Source organism: Dipteris shenzhenensis, chromosome 7, assembly GCF_047967505.1.
Source record: "Dipteris shenzhenensis isolate YYH24624 ecotype China chromosome 7, Dip_SZ_1.0, whole genome shotgun sequence".
In the NCBI taxonomy this organism is placed as follows: domain Eukaryota; kingdom Viridiplantae; phylum Streptophyta; class Polypodiopsida; order Gleicheniales; family Dipteridaceae; genus Dipteris; species Dipteris shenzhenensis.
The window spans coordinates 26,713,800-26,726,354 of NC_141602.1; the positions used below are offsets into that span (position 1 = coordinate 26,713,800).

A 12,555-nucleotide genomic window follows, 5' to 3' on the forward strand; every position below is an offset into this window, starting at 1 on the left:
GTTTTGCTTGCAATCGAGTATGCCAAATATTCTAAACAAGATGTTCTCATTCTGCAAGTGGACATTGCGAAAGCATTTGATACTGTCCATTGGGATTTTATTTCTCAGAGTATGCATAAATTGGGATTTGGCCCTCGGCTGGTTCATGTTATTTACTGGTTGTATTCTCATGCCACTGCGCAGTGTCTCCTTGGCAGTGGGTTGTCAAGGACATGGACTATGACCCGCTCAGTGAGACAGGGATGTCCTCTTAGTTCGCTACTGTATGCCATTGCTACTCATCCATTATTATTGCATTATTTCTCAGAGTATGCATAAATTGGGATTTGGCCCTCGGCTGGTTCATGTTATTTACTGGTTGTATTCTCATGCCACTGCGCAGTGTCTCCTTGGCAGTGGGTTGTCAAGGACATGGACTATGACCCGCTCAGTGAGACAGGGATGTCCTCTTAGTTCGCTACTGTATGCCATTGCTACTCATCCATTATTATTGCATATGGATCATCTTGCAGATACTGGGCAGCTTCATGGCTTGCAAATTCCAGGTGCACAACCGTTTCTTGCACAGGCATATGCTGATGATTCATATTTCATGCCCAAGAATTTTTAATGTGACCTCTCTCATTTGATGCATACTTTGGATGATTTTGGCATAGCTGCTGGACTGCATATCAACTTTCAGAAATCGAATCTTCTAGCATTGAAAGAAGCTGATTGGCATGCACTTCTCTGGCCAGGCCACATTATTTCTTCCCATACCATTGTGAGGCATTTAGGGTATCCCATTGGCTGGAATATTACCTCTCAACAACATCTTAAATGGGTGCTTCAAAAGATTAACAAGAAGCTGGAATACTGGCACTTGTCAACTTGGCCTTTACATGTTCAACTTCGGATAGTGCAGTCTATCATTATGGCATATGTGCAATTTTATTTGCCTCTTCTTCATTGGTCTTTTAAGCATTTGGCTTCCTATATGTCCCAGGCTATGGAGATATTTTGGAAAAGTAAATCTCACAAAAAGGCTTTGCGACTACTTCCCATGCAATCTGTTTGTTCTCCTAAGACTCATGGGGGACTGAATATTCTCAATCTTCAGTTTCATATGTTGGCAAGAAAGAGCACTATGATTGCTGATTTTTTTCAGCAAAAACAGCCAAGGGCTATTATGTTAGCAGCTATGTGTGGAAACATGAAGTCCCACGCATATGGGCATTGGATTATACATCACTGGGAAGCAGTCATGACTACATTTCAGGGGAAAATTCCTAGCTATCCTGTTTCTACTACTTTTATTCATGATTGGAAGAGAATTCTCTCTTATGCTAAATGGTCAAGTGCTTTCTCCCATCATGGTAATTCTCTTCGTTTGGAAAGCATCCATTGGAGCAAGGTGTTTGATTCGCCTCTTGCTTTACAGGCACCTATTAAAGCATATAATCTTATGAAATTGGGCATAAGATTTGTCGGAGATGTGGTGGATCAACATGGTTATGTGCTTTCATTTCCACAAGCTTGCAGGACATTCCCCTTGGGTCTGCATCATAGGCCCATTTGGAGAATACTTACAACTATGTTGCAGCCTTTTGTTCTTGTTCCTCCACTGTTTGTACAGGACACATTACTGGACTGGAATCTGACTTCCTTGTCTCGTGCTACCTGTTCACTTTCAATGCATAATTTGACATCCTCGATGGTCTACAGATTTCTTCTTCCACCACCGTGGATTGATAAGCATGCCAACACTCTTTGGAATTTGGATAGGCCTTTATCTTGGTGGCAATCAAAACTCAAGAAAATTTGGAAAGCTATATTGCCATTGAAACAGAGGCTTTTCTTTTGGAGATGTATAGTGGGAGCTTTTTCCATTGGGGTGAAATTGGAAGCACGTCGTATTGCTTCCTCTTCCTGCCCCCGTTGCTCTCATCACCGTGAGACAGTTCCCCATTTGTTATGGTCTTGCCCGCACTCTCGGATATTGATCACTCATGTCTCGCATTTGCTGCGGCTTCGGTTTCCCTCTATCAGATTCGGGAAACTCTTCTGGATGTTTGGATGCTTCTCATCTCAGATGTCTCCATTCCTCCTTTTCTTTCACTGGGCTCGTTTTTGGGTACTATGGACTATTTGGACACAGAGATTGCATTTTAGGATGGGATAACAGTTCCCTCAGGCATATGCTTTCTTCAGAATGTCCCTCAAGCAATCTTTGTATGATAGTTATGCTGCGAGAAATTTGGATGCTACTAGCCTTGAAGTGTTTTCTCACTGTTTTTGAGTTCTTCCATTAGGCTCTCTTTCGGAGTCTAATGTCATGTACATTGATTTCATGTTAATTTTATAGTCACTGGTTTCACCCAAAAAAAAAAGTATGTGAGAGAGAATGAGAGAGAGTGTGTGTGTGTATGAGTGAGTGAGTGAGTGAGAGAGAGAGAGAGAGAGAGAGAGCTCTCCAAGAGATCAGCTATACTTTATGTGGAACTTAGGGCTGTCATCCTTGCTGTAGGCATCCTTGACTAACTTCCCGTATTCCAAGAACCAAACATCGACATTGGCCAACCTAAGCCAAATTGCGGGAGGCATCACTCGATTAGTACCTAATATGGCAAAGAAGATAATATCAATAGCAATGGATATGTGGTGATATGGCAATCAGTGATGATGTCTCTCATATATTACCATGAAGACAGCATTTACAGCCAGTTAATATATAGTGATCTTGGCCCAGAAAATTCCTTCGCCAATTATGTCCTAGAAGATAAAGGGAGCATGAGATCCTGCCCTGCCCCCTTCAAGTGGAGCATACTGTACATGAAAAGACTATAGAGTCATTTGCCACAAGGAAATAATTTGAAAGCCAAACTGATGCCCCATGTACAAAAGAGTGCTCATTAGCATTGATGACATTGCCTCCAAAAAATGAGTTAGTGCATTTGTCGATGCAACAGACAAGACGGAAAGGCATCGCTGTGCCACTTGTGGGAGCTTGCTCATGAACAATCTCCATCAATAGATCAGTACCTGAGAAGGGCTCATGTGAAGATCATGTGCATGTTTCAGTATTCTGGTACCCTCCCAATGCTAGGAAGTACCATATGTGGCTAATTGCTTGCAAGAAATGTCCCCAAAATAGAGACAGCTGCCCCACCAATACAATTTAGGTGCGAAACAAAAGAACAAATGCAAACCAAATGGTAATTAAATACAAGGTCTGTTAGCTATATGCATGTATTACTCCTGCGAATTAAGAATGGCTGTAAGACATGATAGGACAGATAAAACTGTTATGACGGATATGACATGTGAAACAATAAAGATGCCTAGGACAATTAGGACCCAATGATGACATTTAAGAATTGAGAGTGCGCTTACACTTTAGGGGAATAAGGGTCTTAACATATGTGAGGAAATAGGATGGGAATGGCAAATGTGTTGGAGATATACTTAGTGCCCCACCTGTGAGCCCCCAAGAGCTCAGGGGGTTGACACCTACATAAGAATGTGGGTAGATGTTCAGAGTTCAGGCTGCCCTGGGGGCAGCAACATGGCTGCCACATGGGCAGCAAATCAGACTCCTGTTTAAAGTTTACTTGGGCAGCTCAAAGGGCCGCCAAAGGATGACTTCCTGGACTGGCTGTGGGTTTGGAAAAAGCCCAGCCATGAGCCCAAGCAAAGGGCACAGAATTGCTGCAGTGTCCAGGAAGGAAAGCATCAGAAAAAGCGCTACGACAGAGAAGAGGTTACCGGGTCGGCAGCAGCAGGAGCAACAAGTAGGTACATCAGCAAGGAGGGCTGTACAATAGGGACAGATAATACAGCAAATACAATAGCAGTGGCTCAAGCAGATGGGTCGGCAGTTTACTGGCACATGCAGGACCTTATATAGGTCATGGACTTAGAGCAACAGGTAGGCTGACCTGGCTGCCTACAGATTGGGTCAATTGACCACAGTCTGTGAAACCAGACCAGCCAACCAGACAGGTGATTCCAGATGCATTCAACCCTATAGAAGGAGCCCATGGTGGAAGCTCCAGTCATTTTTTGGAGCAGTGGGAGCCCCCTATTTGGAACTCCTGTTGTATAGGTGCTCTCAATTGGATGGAGAGTCGAAGGTGAAAACCTTTCTGTACAGACAGAGGGGGGAATTAAGATTATGAATGCAACTTGCACCTTTGCAAGTGACAGTTCAGCATTCAATATAGGAGCACCACATTGAACAAACCTGGATACAATGTGCATCACATACGAGTGTCCCCTAGGGTATACCTAGATGAATCCAGGAACATTCCCAAACTCATCCTCTAAAAACACAACATAGTGCAGTTTCAATCTCACGATAGTCACTCATAAGATTGAAAACCATAAACTCCATCATGTATAGCAGGGACTAGCTACTATGACATCCCCACTGACGTCATCAGCGCCAAACAGTGGGTGTAGACCCACACATACGTGAGCATCCATTTATACAAAGTCTTCGTACTGAGTTTCTGTCGGCACTCCAGAGGTGAAGGGCAAACTCAGCCATGACGAAGGCTAGCCCTAAAGGAGAAGGCTAATCAAAAAGTAGTCCAAATCTCTTCATTCAAGCTACAACTGCTTGTGAAGTCCAAATGATTTCATTTTAGTCTCTCCCTCTCCCAAACGAGCATCTAAATCTAGCTGATAGGGCAACGCACCATTTAAGATAGAAAGAATTACGGCACAAACAATAGCCAGCTTCTCACAATGCTACACATCCTTTCCATCATCACATATTCAGATATGCCCTATAACTATTCAAATCAAGCACATGTCCACCTTCTCCCTTCTAAACGAAAGATCTTTCAGCTGTGGGGATGTCTCCTATCCCCCACAAATGTATGCATCCAGTAAGGTCATTCCACCAGCTGAGTCTTGGGTCCTTCCATGCTTGTGCATTCTCTCTCATTATCCGGATCTTATCATGTTCCTCCTGCATGTGAGCATCAGCATAAATGTTCGCCATCAAGACATACGCAACAGATAGCTTTTCATCTAATTTTACTACATTTTCAAAGGCATGCCTTCCCACCTCTACATTCTTCCACTTCTGACAAGCACCCAACATGGTCAACCATACAACAACATTAGGAGGAAAAGGCATCTTTTCCACCATTGCCACTGCCTTATCCACTTGGCCTGCACGACCCAGCAGATCTACCATGCAAGTATAGTGCTCAATAGTCGGGATTATGCCATACTGATTGCTCATACTCAGAAAGTACTCCTGGCCCTTGTCCACTAGACCTACATGACTGCATACAGTGAGAACACAAAGAAATGTGACACTGTTTGGCCGTACATGTTTCTGCATCATTCTCTCACATAGATGGAACACAAGTTCAATGTCTCCCTGGCGGGCATATCCTGCAAGCAATGCATTCCATGGTACAATATTATTGGTGGGCAATGCATCAAACAACTGTTGAGCATCAACCATGCTCCCACATTTAGCATACATGTCAATAAGACTGGTTGCCACAATTGCAATGGTCCCAAGACCAACCCTACTGATCTGAGAATGGAGTTCCTTTCCAGTATCCAGAGCTGCCGTGTTGCCACATGCTTTCAGGATCGCAACAAAGGTCAAGCTTCCTGGTAACATGCCTTGCTCTTGCATTTGTGCATAAAGTCCAAAAGCCTCCTCGCTTTCTTTTAGCTCAGTATATCCCAGGATCATGGTAGTCCACGTGACCACGTTACGATGAGGCAAATCATCAAAGACATGCTGTGCATCCTCAATCCCACCACATTTTGCATACATATCCACCAAGGTGGTTCCCACAAATACATCTGACTCAAAGCCATTCTTTACTACTTCAGAGTGGATGGCTCTGCCTTTTACTAGGGACCCTACTTTCATCAATCTCCCATCAACTTGCTTCCCGTCTTCCCATGCTGCCAGGCTGCTACACGACTTCAATGCGCCGATGAAGGTTCTTTGATCAACTATCATACCTTCCTTGTGCATCTGAGTATACAACTCTAAAGCCAGCAGCGCACTATCTTCTCGTTCAGCATATCCCAAGATCATAATATTCCATGTCACCACATTACAACAAGGTAATTCATCAAAAACACGCTGTCCATCTTCCATGCTCCCACATTTTGCGTACATGCTCACTAAAGTGTTCCCCACAAATAAATCTGAATCAAAGCCGCTCTTCACAACTTGGGAGTGGATGGCTCTACCTTTCACAAGGAACCCCAATTTCACCACTGATTCATCAACTTGCTTTCCCTCTTCCAGTGCTGCCAGGCCACTGCAGGCCTTCAATGCACCTACAAAAGTTCGATGATCAGCTGTAGCACCATTTTCGTGCATCTGTTCATAAAGTTCCAAAGCAAGCACACCATTTCCTTGCTCAGCATACCCCAGGATCATGATATTCCATGTAACCACATCATGGTAAGTCAATTCATCAAAGACATGCCGTGCGTCATCCATGCTCCCACATTTTGCATACATATTCAGTAAGGTGTTTCTAATGAACACATTTGGCTCAAAGCCACTTTTTACTATATGAGAGTGAATGGCTCTACCCTTCAGCAGGCACCCCCTATGTACAGATGTCCCATCAACCTGCTTTCCCTCTTCTAGTGCTGCCAGGCTAGTGCAAGCCTTCAATGCACCAACAAATGGCCGATGATCTGCTATGACACCTTCTTGGTGCATTTGTGCATATATTTCCAAAGCTGGCTCACTGTCTTCTTGCTCAGCATACCCTAGGATCATGTTAGTCCATGTAACAACATTGCGATGAGGGAGTTCATCAAAGACACGGCGTGCATCTTCCATGCTGCCACATTTCGCATACATGTCTAACAAGGTGGTTCCCACGAACACATCTGACTCAAAGCCACCCTCTACTACTTCAGAATGGACTGCTCTACCTTTTGCCAGGCACCCTGTTTTCATAAGCTTCCCATCAATCCGCTGCGCCTCTTCCAAAGCTGACAGGCTACTGCAAGCCTTCAATGCACCAACAGATGTTCGAGGATCAGCTGTAACACCTTCCTGGTTCATCAATGCATACAATTCCAAAGCATGTACACCATCATCTTGCTCAGCATACCCTAGGATCATGATATTCCAAGTAACCACATCATGATGCGGCGATTCATCAAAGACGGATCGTGCATCCTCCATGCTGCCACATTTCACATACATATGCACCAAGGTGTTTCCTACAAAGGCATCCAACTCGAAGCCATTCCTTACAACTTGGGAGTGGATGGCTCTACCTTTTGGCAGGCATCCTGTTTCAACAAACTTACCATCAAGGTGCTTCCCCTCTTCCAGTGTAGCCAGGCTACAGCAAGCCTTTAAGCCGCTGACAAAGCTTCGATGATCTGCTGTGACACCTTTTTGGTGCATCTGTACATACAAGTCCAAAGCCTGTTCACCGTCTTCTTGTTCAGCATACCCCATGATCATGATATTCCACGTCACCACATCACGATGAGGTAATTCATCAAAGACACACACTGCATCTTCCATGCTCCCACATCTTGCATACACATTCACCAAGGTGTTTCCCACAAATACATCTGCCTCATATCCGCTCTTTAAAACTTGGGAGTGGATAGCTCTACCTTTTGTAAGGCACCCTATTTCCAAAAAAATTCTGTCGACTTGCGTCCCCTCTTCCTGCGCTGCCAGGCTACTGCAAGCCTTCAATGCACCAACAAAGGTCCGGTGATCTGCTGCGACACCTTCTTCGTGCATCCTTGCATACAATTCCAAAGCCAGCACATTGTCTTCCTGCTCAGCAAACCCCTGTATCATGGTAGTCCAGGTAACCACATCCCGATGAGGCAATTCGTCAAAGATGCTCCATGCATCCTCCATGCTGCCACATTTTGCATACATACCCACCAAGGTGGTTCCCACAAATCTGTCTGACTCAAAGCCACTATTTATCACTAGGCAGTGGATGGCTCTTCCTTTCGCTAGGCACCCTCTTTTCGCAAATTTTGCATGGCCATGCTGGCCCAGTTCCAGCGGTGCCAGGCTACCACAAGCCTTCAATGCGCCAACAAAGGTTCGATGATCTGCTGTAAAACCTTCCTGATGCATCCGCGCATACAACTCCAAAGCTCGTGCAGCCTCTTCCCGATTGGCATACCCCAGGATCATAATGTTCCATGAAACCACACTGCGCTTTGGCATGTTGTCAAAAACATGGCGGGCATCCTCTATGCTCCCACGCTTCACATGCATATGAATCAAATTGTTTATCTTAAACACTGGAAACTCATTTGAGCTTTCCTCTGTGCCATCTCCCACCTTCTTCAGCAGAGGGAACCCCTTGTGAACTGCATTTCCAGTTCGTCTTACACTACTGGAAATACTACAGAGGAGCAGTCTCAACTGACTGCCCATAGAAGACGCAAGTATAGACTACCTAACAGCAAGATGAGTTCTCGTTACTCAGGGTAAAGAGATGAAAAAACAGAGCGCAACTGCTCCACATTTGAACTCAGTGCTAGTCTACTCGAATGAAAACGAGGTATGGACTCTTGCACTGCCGAGAAGGTGGAGAAGCGTCCTGTGCAAAGGCAGGGATCACCCCAGAAGCGCGTTTTCTGATACTCTTTCGAGGGGAGCTTGCAGCAAAACTTGTGGGCTGCGGTAGCCGGCTGGCTGGGATAGGCTTCGTCTGGAAGATCAACCAAACCTCTGCTGAGGGACCAAAGAAAGATGTGGGCTGAAGGAAGAAGTCGCGTAGCTTCAGAATGGCAAGAAGCCTGCTCCATCGGAGTGCAAATGGAAATGGGAAGAGGGAATGCGAACGGCATTCTTTCAGGAATCGAGGAACTTACACAAAGAGCTCACTACTAATAAGTAGCACGATTCACATTGCATGTCTTTGTCCTCCCCCTCCTACAAGCTCTTTGTCTTTTACTATGGCATTCTTTCACACAAAGAGCTCACTACTAATAAATAGCATGATGCATATTGCATGTCTTTGTCCTCCCCCTCCTACAAGCTCTTTGTCTTTTACTATGGAAGCCTCCAAGATTTTTAACAAGATGAATGTTATTCATAAGGCCCCCCGCTAGGTGTTGTTATAAAGTTGATTTGGGCATATAATGTTGAGGAGAGTAAGGAAAATGTACATAAAAGAAGGAAGTTCAAGGAAGCACTAGTGAGGGATAAGAAGCAAGTTCAAGGAAGAACTAGTGAGGGATCGAACTAGTCTAAGAGGATTTGCATAGCAATTCGTTCAAGCTGCTGGAATGGTCGTGTACGCGAGAGAGTGATCGGACCAGTAGAGGTAGTTTGTTCCGTGTATTTGGCGATTGTCGCGACCACTACGCACCCATACGTGGTCCATCATCGAGCCATAAACTGTTGTTGGCTGGTCGATTACTTGGTGCATGTTTTGTTTTTGTATGTAGTTTGCAAGTGTGCAGAGGCTTTGACTGGGTTTTTTACAGCAGCAAACATTGAAGTGCGAACTATGTAAGCGAGTTCTTCTGGGTGTGTGTCTTGCAGAATCTGCTCGATAACGTCCATGAGTTTTATTGTGCTAGCTTTGGTGATTTGTACACATTGACAATCATGACGTTGGTGATGTGCGTCCTCCTAAAAGTGGTCAGCAAACATTCGATGCCTTCGTTGTAGATGAACTTGTCAGCCACTACATCTATGCCTCCTTTGTAAAATGTGCCTATGCCTAGCCCCCTTCCACCGATGATCAAAGAATGTGCAAGCAATGAAGACGTGGTAATTTATGTTGTTCGCAGTCCTTACAAGCATAGCACAGAAGCTACGCGAATGCTGGGTGACGAGATGATTTTGCTACGGTGATCCGCGAAGGATCTTGTGTTTAATGCTTGTAGTGACAGCATGTTAGACCCCAGCGCACTGAAATCGAGCTACTAGGTTTGCCAGGCACGTGTTTCACACAAACACGCGAGCCCTTCCATTACTGCTCGATCCGCTTTGATGTGCGAGTGCTGCAGAGGTTGCAAAATGTATAGATTTGCTGGGTCATGGACACGAGAGAGCGTTGTGTACACAAGACCATGGGCCTTTATCTCGAAAGGATCAAATGCAAGGGAGTCCATGGAGAGTCCCTGCGCACTGTGGATTGTCCTTGCAGTAGCATCAAGTTGAACAAGGAACTGTCACCTACATACAGTGTTGAGATGATTTTTGTCAACTTGAAATTCGCACGATATTTGCAAGATTGGTGTCCATGTTTTTGAAATCTCTTTTGTATACAAGTGGGAGTGAGCTGACCTCATTCATCTACCTACATGTGGGTTTGTAAATTCAATCCACACAATTGGAGGTGTCATGTTCATTGTCGCACTCTTGAACACGGTGTCAACACCATTTACTAGACCATTGGGTATGTCAAGGTTACCACCACAAATTTTAACTATCATGCTAGGTTTTAGAAGTAACTCTTTATGGAGGCCGCAAGTTGATTTAGCATTTGGGGGGGGGGGGGGGGGGGGCTTTATTGTACTACTACATGTTTTGTGCCTAATGTCTTTTGCCTAAATGCAAAAAGGAGTCATTGACAGGCTTGTGAAAATGGCATGGTTGTGCATGTCTTTGGCTGCGTTTGTGTAAAAAAGATGAGGCACTCTTGTCACATCAGGTGGTCTTCGACAATATAGGAAGTTAAGAGTGTTAATGTCATCCGAACTGTGCATTGTAGTTCTTAAGCGATTTAGTTGTCCAATGAATTGGTTCTTTTTTTTGCACATGAGCATGTCAAGCTCGTAGTATAGGACATTGTCCCTCCAAACAGATGGAGACAATGCTAGCATGGATTGTTTGCTTGAAAAAATCTAATTGTCCTTTGTAAGGCTTGCTTAGCACAAGTCTCTACACAGTAGCACATCAACTCCCCCGAAAGGTTGTAAGTGATTATGTTTGATTTCGCGCATGCGCATGTCTAATGCAATGAAAGTGTTTTGCCCAAGTAATGAAATCTCATCAATCACAATTAATTGGATGTCCTTGTACATATGTGATAGTGTTTCTAGCTTTTTTGCAGACAAGCTTTTGTATGCGCACGCGTGCAGTGGCAAGTGTAATGCGGAGTGAATGGTAGTTTTTCCTATGTTGTATGCAGCTTTGCTGATGTATGCTAAGAGAAAAACTTTTGGTAGCTCAACGTCAGTCACATGTTCTCATGAGTACTGGTAAATGAAAGCTTGCACTATGAGCAACAATGTGAATGTTTTGCATATGCCGGTGTTGCCAGAGAGAAAAAGAATGTTTTGCCTGTGCCGGTGTTGCCAGAGAGAAAAAGAAAGATAGGTGTTGTTTTGTCTAGTCTTTTTTTTAGTAATATGTCTTCGAGAAGTTGTTTGGTGTTCAGCTTTTCTATCTCATTGTAGTATTCAGTATTGGGCATGCATGCGAACGTGAAGTCGCATTCCTTGTTGTGGTGATTAGCCTTGTGAAGTCCATCGATCTCAACACACAGGTCAAAATTGGGGGTAGGAATTTTCAGAGACCTTGATGTGCTTGTGGATGTAGGCAACGTTGTTTCGTTGTTGACTTGGTTCTCTGGCGGTGTGTCTTTATTGAATTTGTTTTTGTTGTTGTCTACTATTTGCTATTGTTGCATGTAGAAGTCATGCCATGTTGGTGTTGTGTCATTGATTTGAGGCTCCGCAGTAGAGTGAATGGCAAATACAGCAAACACAACTCCCTGTAGTGATTCTCGGAGTCTTTCATTTTGCTATAATTGTTGAATTGGATGATCTTTGGCTATTTTCTTTTCTTTGCTATGTGGGCCATTGTTGTGTCTAATCTTGTAAATTATGTGAGACATAGGTGGTTTAGTTGGGCCGACCTTTGGATGTACTTCGTGATTATGTCCAACGAAAAAATGTTAGTGCTTTCTTGGCTCATTTTCTCTAGCTAGGAACGCTGTTTAAGTAGCATGGTGCGTTCTCCAAATGGGCTTGTGTTGATGTAACAAAATTCTTTTGATGTGCTTGTCAATGGCAGCGACAACGTCAACTACATGGCTTGTTGTGAGCTAATGTGTTGCGTGTTTAAGATTGTGTTGCCCACTTTGGGAATGCATTCGTTTGCTGGTGCTCCTGCTTACAAGCTTTTCTTGAAAGCTTCAGAGGTGGTGTAATCAACCTTTATCATGTACGAAGTAAAATACGTAGCTGCTCTGTGCAGGTTGATGACAAACTGGATGTCCGTATTAGCACCCCATAGTTTGGCGATAGCTACATTGAAATTGTTTGTGTAGATGTCTTTTAGGTGCTTGTGCAGGAACAAAGTTGGTTGCACGATGTTGGATTGCAGGGCCTCAAGGTATTCTTCTTCTGGCAATGAGAGAGAGTCCAATAGTTTCTCGTAGTCAAGAGTCTCGGCAAGATCTTCTTCCAAGAAGAAAGTAATTTTTTTGTAATTTAGTTTGTGCATGATAGTGAATGTTGAGTCTTGGAGTGGACGTAAGACTCTTGTTGCTTGCATGGGAGGTCGCAGGAAATGAAAACGACACTTTTCACCATTTTTCTTACATGTCTTCCTATATCTGT

The 12,555-nt window shown here is 44.1% G+C and overlaps 1 protein-coding gene across 1 annotated transcript; it reads right to left on the reverse strand.

The window, feature by feature from the left end:
* Positions 1–4,702: 4,702 nt before the first annotated feature.
* LOC147900166 (pentatricopeptide repeat-containing protein At2g33680-like) lies at positions 4,703–8,904 on the reverse strand. Its single transcript, XM_087377307.1, has one exon. It carries the CDS (start codon positions 8,405–8,407, stop codon positions 4,811–4,813), a length of 3,597 nt encoding a protein of 1,198 aa, XP_087233433.1. The 5' UTR covers positions 8,408–8,904; the 3' UTR covers positions 4,703–4,810.
* Positions 8,905–12,555: the final 3,651 nt, after the last annotated feature.

Excerpts from the sequence above, each read along its gene's own strand:
- LOC147900166 (XM_087377307.1), bottom strand. The coding sequence starts at position 8,407 with ATGGGCAGTCAGTTGAGACTGCTCCTCTGTAGTATTTCCAGTAGTGTA.